The sequence below is a fragment of the Tachysurus vachellii genome, chromosome 2 (genome assembly GCF_030014155.1).
Source record: "Tachysurus vachellii isolate PV-2020 chromosome 2, HZAU_Pvac_v1, whole genome shotgun sequence".
NCBI classification, from domain to species: Eukaryota; Metazoa; Chordata; class Actinopteri; order Siluriformes; family Bagridae; genus Tachysurus; species Tachysurus vachellii.
In genome coordinates, this window is record NC_083461.1 from 31,362,186 (window position 1) to 31,389,207 (window position 27,022).

The 27,022-nt window shown below is 37.3% G+C and overlaps 1 protein-coding gene across 8 annotated transcripts in view; it reads left to right on the forward strand.

The window, feature by feature from the left end:
* The window catches only part of LOC132841763 (adhesion G protein-coupled receptor L3-like), a 276,039-nt gene that overhangs the window by 70,289 nt on the left and 178,728 nt on the right, over positions 1-27,022 (forward strand). For all 8 annotated transcript variants that reach the window (XM_060864273.1, XM_060864276.1, XM_060864278.1 and 5 more), the window contains one exon: positions 11,358-11,531. In XM_060864273.1, coding sequence (XP_060720256.1) covers positions 11,477-11,531 — 55 coding nt within the window. In that variant the 5' untranslated portion in view covers positions 11,358-11,476. The remainder of the gene's footprint in view (positions 1-11,357; positions 11,532-27,022) is intronic.

Genomic DNA, 27,022 nt, shown 5'->3' on the forward strand with positions numbered 1-27,022 from the left:
TGAGCTGGAAAGAAGAACAAGATTGATTTAGGTGTAGATGATGAGTTAGGTTTAGGTTATTAAGTGGGGATGAATGTATATCAGTTTTTTTAGTACTTTTTTTTTTGAACAGTTAATGAAACCAAACCCGTGTTCAATCAGGAACATCACAGAACATCTTTATTTAACTCTGTTTATGTGGTGTGTGTCTAACAATAAACTCCTCATGCTTCAGGTTATGTTTAAGATCTTTAATAGAGTGTGTGAGAGTGTCAAATTTAAGCGTGCAAAGTGATATCGATAAAAAGCAAGCACAAGATGCCATGAATTGTACCTTGAGTGTAGACTCTCTTAAGACTTAGTGCTCTCTGAATTGAACTGCTCATTCTCTCTCTCTCTCTCTCTCTCTCTCTCTCTCTCCCTCTCTCTCTCTTCACAGCAGCTTCATTTTAATAAACACACTCAGTGGACTTTTTAAACCTCTTTTCTGTTTTATGAAGTTATCTCCGTGTCATTATCTCAATGCTGTAGCATTATGTAAACTATTTTAACATACTTAGCTCTTAGTTCCTTGTTCTGTGTTGTTATGTGTAGCTCTGAGTTCCGTGCAGCAGCATAATCCTGGAGGATCTTTGTTTCATTTCACTATGTATTACCGTATATGGTTAAAATAACAATAAAAGCTTCTTTACCTTGTCTTGTCACTTTCATTGATTAGTGTAGCAAAGCGTACTAGGGTTACGTCACATGGTATCGTAGCTATTGCAATGAGTACTAGTAAAATGACACGGTATACAGTCCATTCCTGTTATTTAGCGTCAGTAAAATATTACTACTTAAATAAAATACTGTATGGTCTTACAGTTTCATTATTAAACTGTCATATCTGGAGAAGTTAGATTTTTTTTAATTCATGGTGATGTAACTACCAGCTGCTTTTGCTAAGATTATTATGTGTATATGCAATAAGATTAGCCACCATCTTCACCCCAAAGTGTGTTTCATATTCACAAACACTCAACCTCACATATGGGAATGTCAGCCCATTCTCTGCGTGTGTTTGTGTGTGTGTGTTTGTGTGTGTGTGTGTGTGTGTGTGTGTGTGTGAGTGCATGAGTATTGCTTGCTCAGGCAACCGTCTGTTTGAATTAATGTTTTTCTCTGGGAAAACAATTATGACCGTCTTTACACTTTGTGAAAAATTATGCAGCGCATGAAAGGAGTATGAATCACATTGCGATGACTGAGACATACATGTGTGTTTGTGTGTGTGTGTGTGTGTGAGAGAGAGAGAGAGAGAGAGAGAGAGAGAGAGTATGTGTATCTGATCGGCAGAGCGCAAAGTTTACGACAGGGTACATTTCATTGGCTGTTAGTCTCCAGTGATTATTTAGCTGCTCACTTGTTTGTTATTACCCAGGAATGTCTGCTTTAAGTGTGTTAGCTTAGCTAATCTCCTCCTGAATCAATGTGCGGTCTAATTTTTAGGAAACCTACAAATGTCTTAAGGCTGATGGTAGCCAAATACAACAGCACCCACAATGAAAAGAATAAATATGTAGACAGTATGAAGAACAGATTTCTTTCTATAACAGATTGTAGACTGCATTCATGGGGTGTAATCAATGAGAATGAGGTGTTCACTGTTTAATCATTACACATCATTTTCCACCTTTACAATTCCTTTAAAGGAGAATGTGAGAGTATACAGAATGTGGACACGTTGTCCAATCAAAGTGCAAGTTAGACAAAAGGATAGAAAGAACAGAACAGAATAGAACAGTACTGTATGTGTGTCTTGTTCTCACTTTCTCTTTTATTGCATGTGTGTGTGTGTGTGTGTGTGTGTGTGGTTGTATCACAAGTCACAGGCACCAGAGTGACAGATTGTCATAATAATCACCTCAGCCGTGTCTGTTAATTACTTCCAAAAGACTAGACAGACTTGAGAGAGGAGCAGCAAAGTGAAGAGGTTAGAGATTAAAAGACAGAAACAGACAGAGCAGAACAGAACAGAACGGCTGTATGATCGCAGAAGACTCAGACGCATCCAGTCATAACGTGGACATCTGTTAAATAAGCACGTGTGAGTGTGTCAATCCAGGTCAGTTATTGAGCACTCTATATTTCCATATATTAGCATTTAGCATTAGCAATGACTAGTAGTGACGTCTTTATAAATGCTGTAAAATAAAAAAAATATCTTAGGAATAAATAGAGTTAAAATCAGTTCCATTAAGTTTTTCTTTAAGGCATAAGAGGTTACATGTTAGACCTTCCTAGCTTACTTGCCAGTTTATTATATTAAATTATTATATTATAGACTGTTATTCAGAGGCATCATTTAAAAGGCCTTTTATATACTGTATCTATTATGCGTATTATATCATGCACTATCCTTATAATAGAGCAAAATATTTTAACATTCGCCTCTTTTAATCGGTTGGCTATAGCAAAACATTACAAGCGGATGGAATTACTGTACATTTTGTGTGTTTAAGCAGAGCTTCAAAAGGCTTTTATCATACCGATTTATGAAAACAGTGATACAATATGATTGTAAAAATATATAAAACTATCATATATTTTCACGTGGAATTTATTTCAGGGGGGCACGGTGGCTTAGTGGTTAGCACGTTCGCCTCACACCTCCAGGGTTGGGGGTTCGATTCCCGCCTCCGCCTTGTGTGTGTGGAGTTTGCATGTTCTCCCCGTGCCTCGGGGGTTTCCTCCAGGTACTCCGGTTTCCTCCCCCAGTCCAAAGACATGCATGGTAGGTTGATTGGCATCTCTGGAAAATTGTCCGTAGTGTGTGAGTGAATGAGAGTGTGTGCCCTGCGATGGGTTGGCACACCGTCCAGGGTGTATCCTGCCTTGATGCCCGATGACCCTGAGATAGGCACAGGCTCCCCGTGACCCGAGGTAGTTCGGATAAGCGGTAGAAGATGAATGAATGAATTTATTTCAGGGCAGTTTATTGTAGCTGGAAGCTAAGAGGAAACAGAGATAAGGAGAACATGCGTAAAAAATGTTGAGAAATTTACAGAAATGAAAATATAAATACTTAATTAACCTTTTAAACTCCAAAATTGTAAGTTCATATAATAGTTTTCCTGTGACTTGGTTTGCAGTTGATTTTTTCTCACACTATCACCTTAAAAAGTCATCATCCTCTCATTTTCTTGTTCATATACAAGACTAACACTACATTCATCTTCTACCGCTTATCCGAACTACCTCGGGTCATGGGGAGCCTGTGCCTATCTCAGGCGTCATCGGGCATCAAGGCAGGATACACCCTGGACGGAGTGCCAACCCATCGCAGGGCACACACACACACACACTCTCATTCACTCACGCAATCACACACTAGGGACAATTTTCCAGAGATGCCAATCAACCTACCATGCATGTCTTTGGACCGGGGGAGGAAACCGGAGTACCCGGAGGAAACCCCCAAGGCACGGGGAGAACATGCAAACTCCACACACACAAGGCGGAAGCGGGAATCGAACCCCGAATCTGGAGGTGTGAGGCAAACGTGCTAACCACTAAGCCACCGTGCCCCCCACTAACACTACATCATTTAGTTAATGAATGAATCACTAGTAAAATATCTAGTGATTAAGTAACTAATGACTAATATTTACCATTAGATAGAATCAGACTCGCTAGCTAGCCTGAATAATTTATGTTAGCTACTAGAATTGATGCTACAGTAGTCTAAACTAATCAGGATTTTGCAAACAGAACAGGCTAGTCAGCTAACCATGGCAAATTAGCAAATTACCTCAGCATGTTTCTTCACATTACCATCGTCATGGGTCAAAGGAGACTTTTTATACGATTTTTTTTTTTTTACTCCAGCATGTCAAAACATTTTTCTGAGGTAGAGCCTGAAGTGCACATCCTCAATTTTGACTTTCAGACTGGTGGATTATCAGTAAGCTAATAGCTTTCATGCTAACTGCATTGTATAGCATAAGAAATAAGCACAATTCCCGCTCTATTTATATATATTAAAGTATTGTAATTAAATAAAATAACTGAAGTATTTTCCACCTCTGCAAACTGCACAGCAGAATGTAATCTAGAGCTGTGAAACAGCAACAATCCCCATTGCACCGCTACTCCGCTCTCGCTGGTATTTCATTATTGATAATTTATGTAAATTTATTTTTGGTCATGAATTGGAATTCCATTAGTCAATGCAGGTGTATTTAGCTAACAGTTACATAAACGTCAATTAATACAGTGGATAACTTACTTTGTTAAAATTATTATAGTTTTATTAAGGGTTCATTTAACATGTGTTACTGTTAATTAGCGCAGCTAATAATGTTCGTTAAGGGAATCTTGGGGTAAAAGAAAAGAGACTGACATGATGACAGGAAAAAAAAAGATGGAGGGAAAAGAATTTGTTTATTTAGTCAGACTGTATTAGTTGAAATCAGGTAAGAGTGATTATGTAGGATATGCATATATTTGTGAATGCTTGTGTGTGTGTGTGTGTGTAACTAACATTAAACTGATATTAATGCTTTTATTGCTTGTTCCCAGCTGCACCATACACACACACACACACACACACACACACACACACACACACACACACACACACACACACAGAGATATCATTCCTAAAACGATTCAGCAGAATGTTATAACCCCCTTTTTTTTTTTTAAATTACAAATTTCCAGGCCATCACCAAGGTCATGCGTATGAAGTAACATTACAGGAATTTGACATTTCTTAATAGGAGATTCCTATGAAAGGCACGCCACATCATAATGCATCCTTTTGCATATCCAACACATGTCATACAAAGCCAAAATGCTCCATTAGTAATTTAAAAACACCACTGAGACCATTACAGGTGAGAACACATCTGTTTCCTGTGCTGTGATCATCTGATCCATTTACAGCATAAAACAGACTCGTCTGAGTGCTGATAATTACCTTAAACTCTTGTTTTCCTGTGGAGACGCTCGGTACCGTTCTTGTAGCAGTTACTCTTTCCTGTGTTGTTGGAAACCATTCTTGTGGATATATGAAACAGGATGTGACATCATTCACCGGAACAATGGATTTATTGCGATAATCATACGGAAGACATACGGGATCTGGATAGTAATCTGACCTGTTTTATTTTATTTTTTACAAAATAAAATTTAAGCGAGACTAAATTCAGCATGTGTCATGATGAGCAAAATTGGGTATTGATATAATTTACATAATAATAATATTAAAATTGTATATGTTAATAAGCACATACAATATGTAGGTGTTTGTATATAAAATGGAGAATGTAGTCCGCAGAATCACAGACAAACCTACAACAATGTCTTTTATTCCTTATTTATTCTTGATATTCTGTATGGATTTTTCTCCTGTATGTAGCTATAGTCACAGTTTCCCTAAATTAACTCACTTCTTTCTATCCTGACCTTAACTCCTCATTGTTTATTCTGTGAAATGTCTGAAACACATTTACCATCACCTGATATACCTGAGTTGGTGTTAGAGGCAACAGAGAATTTAAAAATGTGAATAATTTGCAGTGAAAAAAAATGAGAAATAATAAATAGAATTCATTAAAGGATAAACAAGCTAAGTGTAGAAAGGTAAATTATTTTTAAGCTTTTAAAAGTAAAAATAAAAGATGAAACATGAAGTTGACAATATTGTGATGTAAATTGAACCTGATTATTTACAAATTAATTGATATGAATAATATGAATGCTAACCTCCCCAAAATCAACTCATCTTAAACACCAGAGACATGTGACGTAAAGAATTTGCAAGATTTTCACTAAATTTGAGATTGTTAAATTGATGAACGAGGCAACGTGGAAGAAAACAGCATGGAGTTAACACAAGAGATGGTCATGTGGCTGTGCTGCTTGTTTCATACTTGTTCTACAGTAGATGCAGTAGTTCTTAGTGAAGTGATACTCGTTCTAGAGAATAATGCTGGGGAAGGTGCTTATACTGTACATCGAGACTCACTCTAACAGGTTGGTGACAACAAACCACCATTCAGGTCTAATCACATGTGCAATGCTTTTTGCTAAAACTTCTTAGGAAAGGAATTTCTTAGTAACAGAATTCTAGGCTTAATTCAGTGTAGCCTACGTAAAGGACACGGACATGGTAACAACACCGTGCTGCTGATGGAAAAGTCACAGATCGGCTTTAACAGATGGTAGTATTACAAATTGCTTTCTACGCAAAATAGGCGACAGCAGGGTCGCATCGCTGTTCACACTGTGTGACGTCTGATTACGCTTTCTGACACTCTTGGAATTCAATGTCACCTCCGACAGCTTAGGAAATTTGCACTATTGTGTCTTTTCACTGATATTTTTCTTTTACTTTGAATTTTTTACTTTTTGTTGGCGACTTCAAAAATGTCCTAAACTGCAAGAACGTTTGCATTAAATGCAACAAACGCTATGATTCATGCCTGGTGTACGTCTTGGCTTTAGAAAATCACAGGTGTGTTGCAAATTACTAGTCAGAGTGTATCTCTAAATACATCTATACTGAACTGGCCGGGAAACTTTATTGTGACCTTGCTTTTAGCATGTTGCTATATTCTCATTTCAAGCCATTTACTTTGAAAGCTCATGTCTGCCAGGGAGAAAAGAAGAAAAAAATGCATAACATATTTTTCAGTACATTATCTCAAAATTCTTCCTTATTATCTTAGCATCTTATTATTAAGATTTATCATCTCATAGTTCTCATTTATTATTTAAATTTTGGAAGTGATTATTTCAGAAATCTTCAAATTTATACTAAATATCACACACAAAATACTGCTTTATCACAAATTTTCAAATTTCTGTATCATTTTTATGACTTATAAATGACATATTATATATGACTTATATTATGACTTATACATATAATGACTTATATGTATATAAAAATTCTCATTATCTTTGAATTCTGACTCATTATCTCAATATTTTGACACCTCATTAAATGTTTACTTTACTATCTCAGATTTCAAACATCATAAAATCCTTAAAAATAATTTAATTAACTTGCTTTATTAAAAGTTAATTTATTAACTATATTGTAGCTTATTTTCTTTTTTATATTTTGATGTATTATTCCGTAATTCTGACTTCTTTTAGCAGAAGCCTGCCCCAGTATCTCACAATTCATCCAAACTTCTAGAATTCCGGCATGCAATCAAAGTCTGAAACATGAGATACGACAGACTGTTGTGACAGAAACTCAACTTGTTTTTATCTTTTGTATCTGGCATAAATTTACAGTCAGAAAATGAAATGAAATAAAATTGCAGGTAAAATGCTGCAGATCCATCATACACTATTATTATTTGTACAGTACATAAAGAATAGCTGTGTAATTAACTTTAACCGATTCCTTTGATAGATTACCTATAATTTCTATGCTTTTTTGCCCCCTCACACTTCCCTCATGTCTTTTGTTTCCTTTCCTATTCATATTTTGTGGCTTTGTTACACTAATCGCATTTATCTGCCACTCTTTTTCTATGAAATGCCCAATTTCTGCTCTCTGCTTATAAACCGCTGTTCTAGTTTAAGCAGATCAAGCTTAGAAAGTGCAATTAATTGAAGCACAGGGAGTGGGCGTCTCTCTCAGTGTGGAATCAGTGCCAGCAAACACTGATTAGAAAGTTTGCACCATTGTGTGAGTGGGTAATGAAGCTGTCTGCTGCAAAAATGCCATTTACTGCCAACGCTGGGCAAACTTATCAAACACACCAATCCCACATCCCACTCTCTCTAGGGGTATTTGTGTGTGTAATTGTTGGCATGTCTGTCTGTCTGTGTATGTGTTAATGAATGCCAGTGATGCTGTCTGTCTTATGTGCTACATCTTTGTCTCTCTAGATGTACTTCAAGGCGAAGTCCTTTCAAAAAATTCTGGCCCTGTATCGATAGGATTAGATTTTTTTTCCTTCTGTATTCATGTGTTTCTTTTTCCTTCTGTATTCATGCATTCAAAGCTCATTATGGCTTAATGAGATTCCGTACCGATACCTGGCGCATTTCGCTTCCGTTTGTTTGTGCTGGAGCTGTGACATGCTTCAGGCACGTGAGACCACGGGAGAGAGGAGGAAGTGATTGAATTACATACAGATCTCTCACTCACAGTTGTTCACAGCACGTGAGTGAGTTTTGTACTGTTTACTTTTGCAGATTTGTTTTATTCCTGGAATAATAATAATAATAATAATAATAATAATAATAATAATAATAATAATAATAATAATAATATTTGTTTTGTATTATATTTCTAATGTTTTATATTTCATTGATTGTATACCATTTTTAAGACATATACATTTTGCAATAAATAAAAATTCTAATTTAAATACAAATTGATTGATTGCGTGAGTGAATGAGAGTGTGTGTGTGTGCCCTGTGATGGGTTGGCACTCCATCCAGGGTGTATCCTGCCTTGATGCCCGATGACGCCTGAGATAGGCACAGGCTCCCCGTGACCCGAGGTAGTTCGGATAAGCGGTAGAAAATGAATGAATGAATGAATGAATGAATGAATGAATATATTTTAATGTTTACTTTAATGTTACCTGAAGTGACAGAAACAATTTTTTTTTAAGTTGATATGTTTCTTATCACACTTATTTCAAATCATAATTCATACTGTACCTGAAATAATGACTGGTGTTAAAAAGGCAAATATTAATCTAGTTGTTTCTTTTCAGTTCACAATTTGGTAAAAGTTTTCTCTATTTATTTCATTATTATTTGGAGCAACTCATAGATTTACAGTTACAGAATTTTGTACTCGTAGCCATGATTGTTTTTTTTTAAAGAGTCGGCCTCTTAATTCTTTCTCCTGCTGCCTGACAACCTTGTGACAGTTTTGGTGTAGACTGCAAAAAAAAAAACAAAAAACAGTGCATGTGCTGATGCTAGGAAATCAGAACCGAGGAACAAAAAAGCCTAACACACACACGCACACACACACAAACACACACACACACTGACGTCAGGGATTCAGCAGTGGCACTCACTGCTCTGGGTCTCCCAGAGGGACTCAGTTACCAGCCTTTAACAGAACAGTGTTCTCATATGGGTTTTTTTTAATTGGGGATGCTATTGTAGTGTAAAGTGTGTTGATTAAAGGAATATATTTGTTGTATTAAGTATCTATCTGGAGGAAGATCCAAAATTTCTGAAAAAAAAAAAATCTGGAACGACTTTAATCTTGATTGGTGATTATTTTAATAAAATTCTGAGCTGAGTTTTTCAAGATATTTCTTTCATAATTCTTACATGTGGGTTTATATATACTCACTTTGCTTAATGACTTCCTACATTACCCACAATGCCATTATTGGTGCAAGTTGGATTTAGCCATCTCTTCATCTCTACCTGAAGCAACTGGCACATCGGTGTTTTATTACTTATCTCTGTCACCTCATTACTCACTGTTTAAACAGATCAGCTTCCAGATCTTCGAATTTCATGTTAACTTGCTGAGACAAGTGTTCATACTGTATAGCTGCATTCGAGTCCAGCGTCGAGTGTCGAGTCCAGCGTTCGCACCAACATCTCCATTACATTCACGCTTTATATTATTATGACATTAAACACAGCAATAATAGCAAAACCTGTTGAAATGTTCTCTCCTATTAAACACCAGCTGGACTAGCAATAAAAATGTTTCCCTGTGACATCATCAAGGTGGATGATCAACTTTGCACAGGAAACAGCATCAAGCATTACAGCATGAAGGAACAAATCAGCACCAGACCTCTAATCATACTGTAAATATATCATAGTTAAAACATTTAATGTATTTCAGTATTCCAGGATGAAGGTTTCCATAGCAGTGGGATTATGGGATTTCATGTGTGAGGTGAAAATAATGGAATTTTCATAGGGAGAAAGGAAGTTGGTTGGAAAACACCACCAACCCTCCCCAACACCCACTAAAAAAAGCGACGCTTTCTTTTACACACTTCTCCAGAAACGATATATATATATATATATATATATATATATATATATATATATATATATATATATATATATATATATATGTATATAATAAAAAAGCGAAGAAAAAAAAAATATATATATATTTTTTTTTTACATCCAATCAATGTTTTTTTTACATGCCATCCCTACACCAGGTTTGTGTAATGATGTAATAAGGTGTTTGTCACGCATTGCAGCTTTGAGTCCTAATCAACACATTCCCGCCAACAATATTCTAATCATTTGTCGAATGTGATTACATTCACGGGGTGTTGCTTTCACACTCTCATTTCAGAAATTCTATTCTTCCATGAGATGCAAGTCTTGCACAAATGATTCTTGGGGAGAAAGAAAAAAAAACTTGGAAAGATGCATATAGAGGTTTACCTGGAATCTCATCAACACTAACTGTAGTACGGTGCGATTTTGTATATAAAAAAAACTGTCAGCACAGCAAGCTAGTCAACAGTGCAGTGACTGTCACAACATTTTTGGCACCCTCCTTTAAAATAAACCAAAAATTAATCCATAAAATAAACAACTAATGCAAATAATGATGCCTTGAATTTATCATATAGAGATATACAAACTTTTTCAAACATATTTTTTTATTGCCACCCACCCATGAACATGGGCCAGAATCAGTGCATTCACAAACAGTTTAACATAACAGCTGATTGAAAGACTGGAAAATTCTGTTTTCCTGTTTTTTTTTTCCAGCCTTTAGCTGTCCAGTTTATGCTGAAGATTTAGATTCTTATTTTTTGGCTTGTGTAGCTCATACACCACATGTTTTGATGTGTTGAGCATTTTGATATGCGTTTCTGCTTACCACGGTTATAAAGCGTGATTACATAAGTTTTCCTGTCAGCTCAGTCCAGTTTAATATTCTTTTATGACTACAGTACATACCAAAATACAGATGTTTAATGAACATTATCTGAAGCTCTTGACCTTTATCTACATAGTTTTATGCATTGCACTGCTGCCACATGATTGGCTGGTTCTGGTTGGATAATTTTGAACTCCAGATTCAAAGAGTACAGGTGTTTGTAATAAAGTGGTTGGAGAGAATCTATATATATTGGAATATACTGTTGGAAAAACACCTTTTGTTCAGGGATGTTGCACTTTGGAAACAGCTCAGTGTTCGCCAGCTTTTGGAAGCCCTCCTGCGCTGCACATTTGTTTTCCCCCAATGTAACACACCTGACTCAGATTAGCTAATTATCCTGCTGTTTATAAGCTGAATCTGTTGTGTATCGAGCATGAACTGTTCAGTGCACAGGGATTTGTGTTGTTGGGAAACACTGAATATTTCACTACTAACCAAACTGTTATTTTGTGTTTTTTGTGCATATTAGGTGACGCCGTAGTGGCCCACAACTTTCACCAACTTGAACTCAGCCTATTTGACTTCACCAGCCAGATCTGACACCTATATTGGCCAACTGATAGAAAGGAGCGAAAAAGGGGTGGGGCCATGTGGGCGCTTCGGATGCTCCTATTGGCCAGCCTGCTCGGCCCTGCATCTCTGGGTGAGTAGTCTGCCCTACAAACTTTTGAATAATTCATAAAACAGGATTCTCAGATGTCTTACAACTGAGTGCTAACATAGATGGCTAAACAGGAAAATGTCCCTGAAGCTTAGCTAATGAATTCTGCCAGCACCAGAGAGTGATAAATTAATTTGAATTTAGATTAAGCTCCACTTTGGGAGTAAGAGAAGAGCCGGTAGACCGAACGCTGGTCTTAAAGATGTTAATTTGATAGTGTGAAGTCATTAATGAAGATCGGAACAGGTTGGATGAATTTTAAATGTGTTTACATGTGTCATGTTTACAAAATAGCTCATATCATTTGTTTTGTGTTCTCAGCATACAGAGACTAGTGCACATTTTGTTTTCTCTGCTTCTGTATGAAATATGCTCTCTAGTGCTACGTACAGTACACTAGCATATCATTGTAACTGCTGTGCTGAAAATGGTCTCCTGTCAAAATACACTTCAGTCAGCAGTAGCCTGATAGTGGTTCCTTTCTGTTAATAAACAGGGTACACTGTGCACGTACAGTAAGAAACTTTTTTTTAATATATACTTTTGAATATAACAGGTAGATTTTGACTGTCAGTTATATAAGATGTAAAAGACAAGGAGCAGGACAAATAACCGGTACACGCCCTAGTTCAAACGGACCAGAGGTCTGTTTCCTGCACCGCAAAAACTTTCAAAACATCCAAATGTACCAAAACTGTTGAAACATCCTTGTGGGCTCATGGATCTTGGTGTTGTATCTGGCTGGCTGCTGTGCCCGAGGTTAAATTGCACTACATCCTATTTGTCACTGTTCATGTGAGAGATATTGCCCAGACTCCGTAATGCAGTGGCGGATTGGGCGCATACATTGTTGTCCAAGCATCCAGACCATGCCAGATACACCACAGAACCACCCTAAATCACAATAACCACACCTATTCCTGGAAAAGCCTGATTACTATGGTGGAGGTAGACATTGTGCATGTGGAAGACTATTAAAAGGATGCAAAGGAAATATAGTGTGTAGAAATAAGAAAGAGGTCTCTCTGAGTCTCCCCAAACCATTCCCTTCATGGATAATTGTCTGGAAACACTTTTATCATCAGCCTGTATTGCGTTTTATAATATATATATATATATATATATATATATATATATATATATATATATATATATATATATATATATATAATGATTGAGAGAGAAAAGAGCACAGAGGGAGAAGGAGAGGCAGAGTGACTGTATGAGATAAGGCTGCACAGGCTTTGGCGCAAGAAGACGACGACTCTCCAAAGTGACACACATTTTTCATAATGTGAGTCTGACACATGCTGGGCTATGAATGGATTTAGCCACACAGGGGAGCGAAAGAAAAAATGTAAGAGAGAGAGAGAGAGAGAGAGAGAGAGAGAGAGAGATAGAGAGAAATCTTGTAATATCACTGATTTAAGCATGTTTAATTCAATTAGCTTTTGTTTTGTTTCTCGTGTCACTCATAATCATAATAGCCAGTGTCTCTTTAGCCAATACAGAGCAGACAATCAACCTCGGCAACCGGAAGTGAAAGCATTCTCTGATTGGCTGTTTGTCTGAGCCAATCAATGCAAGAGAAGATGAAAAGGGATAGAACAGCCTCCTTGGAAATTCACTGTTCCTGTTGCAGTCCTTCTCCTGTCCATCCTGAAACACAACCACGGCTAACTCAGGTGTTTAGGGTTAGGTTTTACTCTTGACTTGTTTTAAGTAGAGGATTATATACATACAAGTGAAAGGAGTTCTGTCTATATTTTACTACATTACAGTTATATCTGTTAAATTACATTCAGACATTCTGACCTGAAATGATTTTGATCTTTTAATCTTTTTTTGTCATGAGCCTTAAAGGGACATCAAAGAGTCCAAAGGTTCAAATAAAACCCAACATGTACAATATCAGAGACGGTTCCGTGTTCCTCAGGCAGAACCTTTAACAGTTCTATATTAAAGTCTTTTCCCGTTACACATATGTCCCAAAAGTCACTTTTAGAAAGCTAGAACCATTAAACCTCTTACACCACCCTCCAGAAACCTCTTCAGCACATAAGCAACAAACACCCTGGTCCTCACATCTGCTTTCTTTCTCCCCATCTTACTTTTCTCCATCACAATCCTTTCTTCTTTTCTGCTCTCTGTACTCACTACTCCTCATTCCTGTGCACTCACTCTTCTTTACTCATGCTTTTTGTCTTAAGTGCGTTCTATGTGTGTGTTCTTTTTTAATTTTTACACTTTTTTCATCTCTTTTCCTCTCTTAATTGCTTTCTAGTTTTTCACTCTGTCTTCATTTAGTCTGTTTTTATCCTTTTATCTGTTATCTTATTATCCCTGTCTGCTTTCCCGTCTGTCCTCCTTAATACTTTCTTTCTTTCTTTCTTTCTTTCTTTCTTTCTTTCTTTCTTTCTTTCTTTCTTTCTTTCTTTCTCATAACACAAACCACTGCTCCCTGCTGGTATGGAGAATAATACTATTTTTCATCCATCTGTTCAGAATGTAAACAGTATGATGATGCTCTTCGTCAGTTTTTCTTCAGACTTCACAGGGAAAAATGTATAAAAATAGTTTTCTGTCACTCAGGAGATTTTAGAATATCTGCCAGTTTTAATTAATTTCCTATTTCGGGGCAGTTGTTAATACCACAGGGGCCTCAGAGTGTTCTCTAAAATTATCAAGTTAAATTCACTAATGCTTCTTCATAGTTATATTAATTACAGAAATTTCATGTTTTGTCTTAGGGTGCGCACGTTATTCTTCGATTAATATTAAAGTATATACCGCATAATAAAACATACGTAAGAATTCGTCTCATGCAGCAGACGCTAGATAAAATACGATTCACTTCATAGTAAGAGTAGTTTGGCTGTAAAAATGTTTGATCGTTATGGAGTGCTTGGGCCCCTTTGGGGCTGGGGTGGGTGTGTGTGGGGGGGTGCTACTGTGTTTTGCAAGCTCAGCATTATTTGGAAAAAAAAATTGAAAGAGAGGAAAAAGATGCGAGGATAAAAACAGGAAACAGCCAGGGTGTATTATGATCGCTCGCTCCATGCTAGAATGTGAGTTCAGGTCTGTAAATTAAAAAAGCTTTAGTCCATTGGGGAACAAACGTTAGATTTCATGTAAATTAATGATCTATATGGGTCCATATTGTGTATATGGGAGAGTGAGAGGGAGAAATTCTCTAACTGACACCTAAGAAGAATGGGAATAGCAGTTCTGGCTCTCGGCTAGCGGGTAGAGGCAGGATGGATCATGTCTTCAGTGTAATAAAACTGCAAGACGGTCAATTCAGCAGAGAGAAGCATGAGTCAGAAACCGTGTGGGCGGATTTCTGTCAATGAAATGTGTGAACACAAAATTGACCCCGGTTGTGTCTGGCGTTTTAGATGTCTGGGAATAGAAAGGTAATACTCTGGAAACCATCCACTGCTTTTTGTCAGACAGATTTTTAATATGGTCAGCATTGACTTGTGCACGTGTTAGGCAAAGCACACAGGGACTTTTAGCACAGGAACAATAACAGGACTTGTGCTGCTTTTGGGAAGGGTGTTCTGACCGTTATTGATGTTTTACTGTATATAGTGGTATCGTGGGAAATGTTATTTCTGAACAGTGGGGTTTAATGGGGAGGATGAAAAGAAAGTGCAGTATTACTGTATGTGTTTAGTTGGAATTTGTTATTTGTTAACTGGGTCATATCTAAGGAGAATTTAGGTTTCTACCGTGTTGTGAATTCTCGATTTTGATTGGTCCTTAGAGAGGCGTGGATTAATGCCATATTTCTGGCCCTTGTAAAAATAAAAAAATAAATAAATAAAAAAATAAATAAATAAATAAATAACATTTTATATATATATATATATATATATATATATATATATATATATATATATATATATATATATATATATATATATATATATATTTGTTTTGTTTATTTTTATTTTTTTGTGTCTATTAGTGCTGTTCTTTGGTAATAAACTTCCAACATTTAGGCAACATTTAGGCAAAAAGACAACTAAAGCTTTTAAGTCAAAACAAAATGTTAAATACATACAGGCTAGGAACAAGTCTGTGGCAAACATGGCAACAAAAACACTCAACATTAACAAAAGCTTGACAATAATGCCTTGTTTTTGTGCTTCTGGAAGGATTCTACTTCCACCCTCTAAAGTGGTACAGTAATTACAAGTGTTGCATTTACACGTGCTGTTGTTGAAAATATACTTGAAACATTGGGGGGTTTTACACCTGGTCACTTCATGCGTTTTCTCTGATCCGATAATTATCTGATTTGTTAAAACTGTTCCATTTACATTAAGCCACATAAATGTGTCTTGGCGAATCGGATATCAATCTGATCTTTTTACTCCTGCCCAAAATGCTAATATTTTTTACCTAATTTCCGGGGTAATTGAAATGGAACACGCTTTGGTGTATGCGGTTGCTACAAAAAACAGCATTTACTAGGGATGAGCGAGTACAGCATTATCTGTATCTGTATGTTAATTATATGAAGTATCTGTATCTGTACTCGGAGTGGGTGGGGCCGACCCCGGAAGTAGGCGGGACTTGTCTTGAAATGGGCAGGGCTTTAACCAGTAATAATTAATTTGTAATATTTATAACACTAGCTTACTACCTTTATGTTTTTATGAAATACAGCAAAAACGTGTCAGACACTCAGTGTCTGGTTACTGGTTAGAGACAGCTGAAGGTTTAAAAAAGAAAAAAAATCTCCGACAGGCAGAGACGCAATGCGAGTCGCATTCTACCAAGCAAGCACCACGTCTGAACGAACCCACATTTACCAGAACTCTACTGGTTAGTAAGTACGTATTATTAACGTTACAACCCAAAGTAAAAAGCTGAAGAAACCCTAAACGTTAACGGAAAAGACCCGCGAACCCGAGTGACTGAGGGAGAGACAGACAGCTGTTATGTGTGTGACTGTGAGTGAGCAGAGCGAGACACAGCAACACAATTCATCTGTATGTGTGTAGGGGCGGGGCGGGGCGCTGAGACTAGCCTATCACAGAACGCTGACACAATCAGCTACCTAATGATGATTTTCATTCAATCCGAGCACAGATATTGACTCGTATTACTCGTATAATACTCGTACTCGGCAGAAGTGCTTTATCCGTACTGGATACTCGTTTCAGCCGAGTATCCGGCTCATCTCTAGCATTTACTGTTTGCTGTATTTTCGCTGGCGGCAGCAGTGCATTTTAAGACCAAACGAGACCCCTGGGTGAAAGATCAGAGCCAGCACTGATGGGAAAACATATTTGTTTCTGGCGCGATGCACGACTCGCGAGTCACCTGCGAGTGACGTACTTCCGTTTGGGAGGAGTATAGCACTGACGTACGTGGCTTGAACAACCACATTCATTTACACCTGTCCAGTTTCATCTGAAATACGTCCCAGACCACCTCCTGAAGTGGTTTGAGCGATCGGATTTATATCTGTCTCAAAACCGTTTCGGAGGGCATTTAGACCTGGTCTTTTTACGATCGGATAGCTATTGGATCACAGAAAACGCACGAAGTGACCAGGTGTAAAAACCCCCATTAAGGTTAATTTATCTATATTCCTTTTTTTTCTTTTTTTTTTTCTTATTTACTTTTGTTCTGACACCATATCACATTGTTAGTTGGCCTACTGACACTAGACAAGAAATGTATACAATCGAAACCAGCACCGTGTTGAAAGTTGAAAGAAACTCCCCTTATCTCATAAACTTGCGAATCGAAATTTTCTTTAAGTTTTACACTTCAAAAATGTGAGCTTTTTAATTCCGACTTCAATCCAAGGGGTTTTTCTTGGGTAACTCATATTTATGTTAATTCCAAAAAGGCAGCATAAGGCACTGAAGTGCAGGAACTTCTCATCAGGGTGAAATGTGACTCAGGTGAGAGTGATTGGTCCATGTGACATGCTGGGGCTGATGGGAATCGTAGTGTTGTGAAATGCTGATTCTGCATAACCTCGACAACAGCGCTGCATAATGGATTATTTACCATTTACCGCACAACCAGTCTTGATTTTGAATTTCAGTTACAAGAGAAATCAACAATTTCTCAGTCATGCGTACACACAAATATTCCTTGGGGTTGTTTGGCATCCAGTTTATTAACGCCGACACATCTCGTGGTGTCGTTTTCTCAGGAAATCGTCACTCTATAGTGAGATTTCTAAATTCAGCATTGATCTTAGAGGGAAGTGATAAACGGTTCGGCTGTTTGTGTTTACAATGCTGCTTCTGCTGTATCTCCCCTGTGCTCAGTGTTCTGTCTTATCAATATTTCAGCTTGTTGCTAATATCCTGCTTGTTTGCTGTCTTTCCAGGTGCATCAAGTTAAATTAGAAAATATTTTGATGTTGTTGTGTTTTTTTAAACATTCAAACACAGGTGAGTGAAGGACCGAATGAATTGCATGGTGCACAATTCAAAATAAACCAATTACAGTAAAGCTGAAGTGCAACATTTCATGCGATTTTATTTCAACATGTATATTAGGTGAACCTGGGAGGAACTATTGCACCATTTATACTGTACATAGTGAAACAATAAATGTTCACTTCAGATAGACAAATCCAGTGCAGTTGGTTGACACTTGTTTTTTTTTATTCCTCCATTTCTTAGTCGAGAAGATCTAACCTTGAAACAAAATCACGGCTCAAGGTAAAATTGAGCTGAACCGTTGAAGTTTTGACATATTTGCTTGGTTTTAAGAAGATTCTCTAGACGAAGCTTTTCTTTTTTTCCGAATGAATCCATTGACAGTCACATCATCAATGAAGATAAGAATTGCGGTTATTTATGGATCACACAGCTCACGTGCCCTTTAAAGGTTTCAGAGAATTGCAACAGGCCGAACTATGGTTCTTGGGGCAGTCTGGTAGCAGAGTGATCTGAATTCAGGTTATGTGTTCTGCCCTTTTGGGTTTAATATTTCACAACCCACCGTATGTGCCTTGGTGGCTCACTTAAATTCACAGAGGGCTCTGAAAGTTCACGGCTCCTTGTCAAGCTCCATTTTAACACTGCTTTTAATCCCAGAGCTGTATGTTTCCTGCTTGTCGTTGACATTCCTTTTTTTGTGAACAGATTGTGTCTGTTTTCAGAGTACAAAAGTGATGCTTTAACATTTATCAATAATCTTTGTGTAGTGATGCTTCAAGCACATAACCTGCTGTCATATCTGGTCTTCAGAACGGACGAATTTGAACAAAAGACAGAAATGTGCTTGGATTCAATTCAATTTCGTATAAATTAAAATGACAGTAAAGGGACGAACGTTAACCCTGCCACTAACACCAATATTGTAGTTAAATTCTTTATATTTTGCAATTTTTCTGCCCATATTTTAAAGTATCTTCACCTCACTGCATTTTCCTCTAGGAATTATGGCTATGGTTAAAGATGCCTCTTTAGTGATATTAAACAATGTTAAGCTAAAACATTTTTATTGTTTTAGACGAGACAGAATTTTGTTTATTTATTTATTTTTTAAAGAGAAAAGGTCATCAGGGTCAAAAATTCTTTTCTTCCAATCATCTTTCATCATTCATTGCTAACTGAAAATCATAGCAAGGTGATCTCATCCTAGTATAATGAAAATCAATCATAGATTTGTTCTTGTTGATGCTCATTATTATAAACCGAAACCCCTGCAAGCCCCGCCCCCTTTTTCTCTGTCTCACATTCATTAGTCGAGTCTTGCTATTGTCTGCTATGTAGTAGCATTTCACAGGGACTTTAGATAAGCGATTTTAAAAGAAGTATATACAAAACATACTTTTAAAAGATTTTTTAATAGTATCTTGAGTTTCAGCCACAGAAAGAATTCAGCTCTAATAATGCCGTGTCAAAATCATTTACATTTCCTATCACTTTTAAGAGACAGTCTGTTATTAAATTAGAATGTGATATATCTAATAATAAAGAGTGATAGCAGGATTTAAATTATTAATAATATTAAGCTGGTCTGATATTAGTCAGGAAAACAATTGTTCTATATAGTTATACATAGATACAGACTCTTCAGCTGGGCCTCATACAGCTCAGGTGGAATAACTGTAAAATAATGTGTTGTAAAAGTGCCTGAACCATCTCAGCAAGCTCTTCTACTCTCCCGGATTGTTGAGCTCCTCACCTCACTCCTCATTCTATTACAGAAAGTAAGCCTAGTAACCCTACGGAAGAACCTCATTTCCCCAGCTTTATTCTTTACGGTCACTACCCACAGATGAGCAGCTGGAATCTGTGACCGGGGATTAATAGAAGTCTGGCCTGACCTTCTGAGCCTGTTGCCACCGCAACCTATAGCTAGAAGTGCAGAAGGAAAATGGAGGGATGGATGGATGGGTGGTTATATCAAATAGTTTATCTCTGCAAAATATTTAACTCCACGTTTATACATCATTTCCTTTATACTTTTAACCATCCATCTGCTCTGCCCTCCTTCTAGGTTTTCATCCACGTATTCATTCACTCATCTATGCCTCCATTCACTCATCCCTCTAGTAGTTTATCCATCCATCCATCACTCCGTACATCAATCATTCAACCATCACTTTACCCATCCATCCATCCATCCATCCATCCATCCATCCATCCATCCATTCATCCATCCCTCTACACATCCATCTGTAATTGTTTCTTTTTTTGGTAAATGTTTCTACATTCTGATGCATGGTTCTACCTAAGGGTTTGTCTTGATGAACAAAGCAATGAACCCAACACGGCTTCTTATTTATTTACTGGATATATTGAGTAGTATGGCGTCCCATCTAGGGTGTATTCTCACCTTCCACCCAGTGTACCTGCTCCAGATGCACCATTTTCCCTGACCAGGATTGCATGGTTGATGGATGAAGGAATTTATTTTTTTTTCAAGGGGTTTCATTTATATGAAATGAAAGTTGGAAGTAATGGATGAAAGTAATAAGAACACTTTGATAAAAGTCATGACTGGAGTCAGTATATTGTAGACAGAGGGGATTGGTCATAGGCAGCAGTAAATCAATGAAGTTGGAGTTTGTATGCCTCAAGAGAAAACACGTCAGTACCTCCACTCTTCCAAAACTGTTCTCTCTTCCACAAACTGACATCTGGTAAACAAACTGACTGGCACTGAAGATGCCTGTAGCCTGAGCTGCAATTCAACACATTTCAGTCTTTTTTTTGTGCAGAAAGTTGGATATTCTGTAGAGTTGGGATACAGAATAAAGCACAGGTGGCACTGAACAGATGTCTTTGTTCCAGCATGACACAATAGTTCTGCTTTTCATATCTACTAGTGCTCTGTGTATGTGCGTTGCCCTGAGGAGACTAGCACTGCTGTCAGCTTGACACGATCACCCTTGTTCGCCTTCAACACACACTTTATACACAGAAATATAGAGTTCTTTGTGTAATAGTCCAGCCCGCAACTTCACTGTAAAACATTCATAAATTTTTTTTTTATTACTTTTCGTATTCAATTCCGTTTCCACTCTAATTCCTGATACATCTTGCTCAGCACTGCCTCCTTTTATTCGTCATTTTCCTCATAGTGCTAAAATCAATTTTCCTCAAGTTGCCTGTATATTAAAAAAAAAAAACATTGCATTTCAAAGGTTATTGCACATCTCGTGGCCAAACTTTCTATGGACAGATCGTTGCAACGTGTGTTTGGTCTCAAAGCGTTTATACGTGTCGAATAATGGTTACTGGGGTACTGTATCGACTACAGGGTCAACAAGCTTGCACGCTGTTTATGATTGGAGAAAATAGTGTAAAAAAAGAGAGCAGAGAGAAACAGAGAGCCGCCATCGGTCATTCATCATGAAAACCAGTCCACACACTGCTTAGTATGTAATATTGTCCATCTCTAAGCAAAGAATCATTTTAAACGCATAATAGCTTCTTTTATAATGACTTGCACTTTGGGCTCTATTTACTGAATATAACATGCTTTTTCAGTGTGTGCACCAATATTGTGATGATAAGCCCTGCAAGTCGATATGTAATCAGACTGCAGGTAATAGGAATAAAACGGCTAACTGGCTAAAAAAAAAAAAAAAAAAAAAAAAAAAGCAGAACACACACAACGGAAGAATATAAAGTTAATAATGGTTGACTCAGGGAAAAGAAAAAAAAAAACTGGATTGATTTTTCAGCCACTGGAGTGTCACACATAATATTTATGGATTCTCCGGTTAAAGGCAGGCGCAAGCGTGAAGGGAAAAATGTCGCCTATTGGGAAGAAAACTGCACGATCACATCGATTCACATTAGGAATTTGCCTCCAAACTGACTGAACGCTTCAAGATGTTTTCAAAGATTTAGATATTGAGTAAATCCTGTCGAGATCATCTAAAATCTGGGTTTGTATTGCAATTGTTTTATACATCATAACATATACGATCATGCTCATGTATGTTTTTTTTACACATTCTAATTAGATTGTATGCTTAAGTAAAAAATTACAAATTACCTTATTATGCTTTGCTTAATAAATTCAGATTTTAGAGATTCCTGAGATAAAGAGCAAAATTCCTGAGATTAAGAGCAAAAACACTATATAATATTAAACACACAGTTTATGAATTCTATATAGTGTAGAAATGCACATGCATAGTCATAGTGCTCCATATCCATCTTCTCTGTTGTATTATAGATGTTTACAATTAAATCGCATGTGCTAATTAATTATTTTAAAGAAAGGTCGGACAGAAAAACCTCCAAACTCCAAATATAAAACAATCCCAATTAACAATAATAAACAAAAATGTAATACTCTTCCAAAAAAAAAATAAATACATAATACTAATACTACCACTACTACTAATAATTAGTAGTAGTAATAATATTACTAAAAAAGATTACATTTTAAATCACTCTGTGATTTTCTAACCAACCCCTACAATTGTTTACATTAAACTTGATATTTCAGCTAATATATTTGCCCATTGTAACTTGGATATTGCTTTCATTTGTATTTTAGTTGAAAAAAATAAAAATAAACATAAAACGTGAAAATAAAATGTAGAAAATCAAATGCTGTGTCATTATTATAAAATAATTCCTAAAAACAAACCATTGACTTGTTTTTAATAGTTTCACCCCACAAACTCTAAAAATCCAACATTCCTGAATCCAGACATGAGTATATGTAACGTGGTTAAAGATAACCTTCATAAACTATATAAAAATGTGTTAAAAATGGGATTTTTAGCTGCTTCATTTGGTTCTCATTCTATTTTTAAAAATGACTACTAGCATAACGTACTAACAGTGCATCAGATGCTATAGAAATCTTTCATCTACTGTATACTTCTTTCTACCCAGTAACTGCTAATAGAAACATCCTCAGAGATCGTTATCAGTTTTAGTTTTAAGAAAAAAAAATACCAAAATGAAATGACAAGCAAAGGAGAACTACAAGAGCTGTAAGATTCTGTAATATTTTCAGGTTTGGTTTTAAAGCCGATTAGCTAAATAGACTTTAGTCCCACCAGTTGACTTGCACGGTCTGTAAAAAAGATTATAACAGCGCTCTCAGCTAATACCAGCACATTATTTCATCGTCTATATTAATACCTAATATCAGATAAAATTAATCCATAGCCAGACGCCCGTCACGGCAACTGAAACCCAAACCACGTTAACCAATCATCTGGCACCAAGTCCAACACTGTGTGTGTAAATATCTCTAAACTCAACATCAGTAACTAAAAGTGAAGAGATGTTCTTAATAAAACTGAGGTTTTTCTCAGACATTTGGTCCACATCGTGATATAAAACATTCCCCCCTTATACACTGTGGGTTATGATTTTTCATATCATGGGGATTAGTTCCGTATTTGCACATATGCTCTTCTCATGCAAATGTGGCATACACAAACCCTGTGAGATTTACACTGAGCTTCAATCAGGCTTTACTGCGTCATCGTATTGCTGTAAACACACACGCACACTATTCAGAAGGCAATATACTGAACATACACAGCAGTGCAGTGAAGATAATGGCATTTTGGTATTAGACTGGGGTTCTGAAATGTTCTCTACGACATTTTCCCTGTGCCTCTGATGCTCAATGGGAGCACGAAGAAGAGTCATGACTGACAGCTATAAACTGTCATTATTTGATTGGTACAGACAAATCGGACATAATAATATTCCTGTAGTGTTAACACCCCGCAACTACCACCCCCACCCCCCACCCACTCTTCTCCTTCCTCCCCGTAGGTATTATTCCCAATTGGAAAACATGCTGCCTATTGTAGCACCAGACTTTCCAATTATTGGAACAGTCCAAGAAAAAAGAACAAATTATTATATTTTGTTCGTGTATTGAAAATCTAAACATTAAGTTAAAAACCTAAACTCACAAAAAAATTCCAAGGCTTCCAGTAAATAATAAAACATGACAGATTTTTGATTTGGAGCCTGAATACTGTTTTATTTATCTTTTTTTTTATTATTATTATTATTTTTTAAAGATTTTATTATTTTTTTTATGTTAATCAAAGTCCCGGTTTCAATAATTTGTTACAAAAGGTTTCAAGACTTTGATTGGCAGCAACCCGATTCAACTCATCTGCTAACTGGAAAGCTTTCTTAATATGGATCATGTGTGTTAGAGCAGAAAAAATTGCTTTTGGTGATTTTCTTGTTTTAAATATAAAAGTGGAATGACTGCAAATATCAACCTGATCCGCTTGTCTTTGCGTTAATGGGTGCCTTTGTTCGAGTGTGTATACAGTACATACCTGCTCATTTGAGTCACATGCCGTGTTTGTGTATTGTAAGGATTATTCCGATTGCGATGTTTAAATATCTTTAAATAACTCGAAACTGAAACCCTTTTCCCTGAATGAAGTCGATCAGCTCTTGTGCTGAACAATAAGGCTTTTCAGCTGCAGAACAATGGTGGTGTATGAGAAGTGGAGAGGATTAAGCATTTATCAGCTTTGCAGCGCTGTTCGTTGCTTCACTCGGCTAATTTAGCTGATACTCCACGCCTGACCCTTTCTTAACCCTGCCTGCACACACAGTCACATACACGCAGACACGCATACACATAGACGCTCATACGCACACACACTACACACACTCACACACACATGCACACACTACACACTTATGCACACACACACATGCATGGCTTTCCAAACACTGACCACAAAAACATTTACACAGACACAAACACACTTCATACACCTTAGACTGATGCCACTTTTGTAATTGATTGTTTTTTTCTTCCTTATTTTGTTGCTGTCAGCTCCGAGTAGCATCACCCAGCATGGCGTTTAGACGTTAAGGTGGATTTTCTTGATAATGAGTGGTGTAGTCTCAGTGGGTGGAAAGCCGAGTTGAGGACAAGAGAACGAGTCTGGATCAATGGATGGAATGGTATTTAAAATGAAGGGAAAAGAGTGTTGTGGGGAAAGATAGAGAATCTAGAAGGCTTTTGAAGTTTTGATTGTTGTAAATCATGCTAACGGAAGAGAAAATTACCACCTGTAGGTATTATGATTTTCTTTTTTATTGTCAGGGAATTTTTTTTATTTTATTTTATTTATTTTATTTTTTTTAAATAAATGCAATGAGCTCAATCCAAAGGAAAAAAAAAAGATTACTCGATACTCTATATGCTGACACTGGAGACTCCTTCTAAAAAACTTAAGTTCTTAATTTGTGGCACACCAACAGTACAAGTCCCCGTGTTAGCAGTTACTATAGAAACAAAAATGTACTTGGATGAGTGCATTCCTTGCAGCTGGAACTATTATCATAGCTGCTGTTATAAGAAATGGCCCTGAGGCAAGGGGGGAAGGATTGAGACAGTATCGTGTGAAATCCAGCATTGCTTCGGCGAAAAGGAAACTGTTGCATGCTGCCTGCAGTTGAACGGCTGTACCTCATTCGTCTCCCCGTTAATACAGCCGGGGGGGAAAAGAAGAACCACGGTAGAGGAAATCGTCTGACTGTTTCCGAATTGCTGAGACTAGCTCACGCACTCTGTTTTTTTGTTTGTTTTTATTTTTGTTTTTACATGTTTCAGAAATCAGGAGGGATGCAAATGTGCATGTGAGAGCGATATAAAAGGGAAAAATAAAGATGGCTCACCGATACTGTAGAGGGAGACATGTGATGTGTGTGTGTGTTTTAAGAGAGAGAGAGAGAGAGAGAGAGAGAGAGATCTGAGATAAAACCTACAAAAGCAGGACTGTCTCAGACAGGAGACATGGTACAGGTGTGCATTCCCTGCTGAAGGACCGCAATCGCTGTCTGTGCGTTGTCCAAAATGACAAGTTAAAAAAGCCTTAATAAGTCCTAAATCATCTGAGGTTCGACTTTACATATTTGCTCAGTTTTTCCTCCTTGTCTATTCGTTTCTCCTCTTAACCACTCTCACCACTACACTGACATTCCAACTTTTTGTACTTTTTCAGACAGTACTGTATAAAACAATGAATTATTTTGTCTCTGCCAGTCTGATATAAAATGAGTCAGGACTCATTTTGGCTTTCGGTGGAAGCGTTGGTTTACCTTACACAGAATTTTAGTGGCTGAAGAATATCCATCACATTTTAGATTCAATTCAGATTTAATTGTATAGCACTTTTAACAATGGACATTGTCCCAAAGCAGCTTTACAGAACATAAGAAACAATAGATGTGAACAATTTGTTGTTGATTGTACCAGCTCCAGTTGTGTTCCTTGTCATGACGATTTTGGACCTTCACTGAGATGAGGCCAATCCTGTGAGGATCTAAAGATGTACCAGCTCCAGTTGGATTCTGCTTCATGAAGTATTCGGACATTCTAAGAGGAGAAGCCAACATGTTGTCTTTGAGGACGACAACCTCATCAATACACAATTTGTCGGACTGTATATTTATCATCACACCCTCCAGTGTAACCCAAATGAGGATGAGGTTCTCTTTTGAGTCTGGTTCCTCTCAAGGTTTCTTCCTTTACCATCCAAGGGAGTTTTTCCTCACCACAGTCATGCCTCAGTAACCTCAGGTTTGTTCATTGGGGATAAAAAAAACTCTAATATTAATCTTGATTTTTTTTGCATTATATTAATCTCACTCACTCTCTCACTCATTTTCTACCGCTTATCCGAACTACCTCGGGTCACGGGGAGCCTGTGCCTATCTCAGGCGTCATCGGGCATCAAGGCAGGATACACCCTGGACGGAGTGCCAACCCATCGCAGGGCACACACACACTCTCATTCACTCACGCAATCACACACTACGGACAATTTTCCAGAGATGCCAATCAACCTACCATACATGTCTTTGGACCGGGGGAGGAAACCGGAGTACCCGGAGGAAACCCCCGAGGCACGGGGAGAACATGCAAACTCCACACACACAAGGCGGAGGCGGGAATCGAACCCCAACCCTGGAGGTGTGAGGCGAATGTGCTAACCACTAAGCCACCGTGCC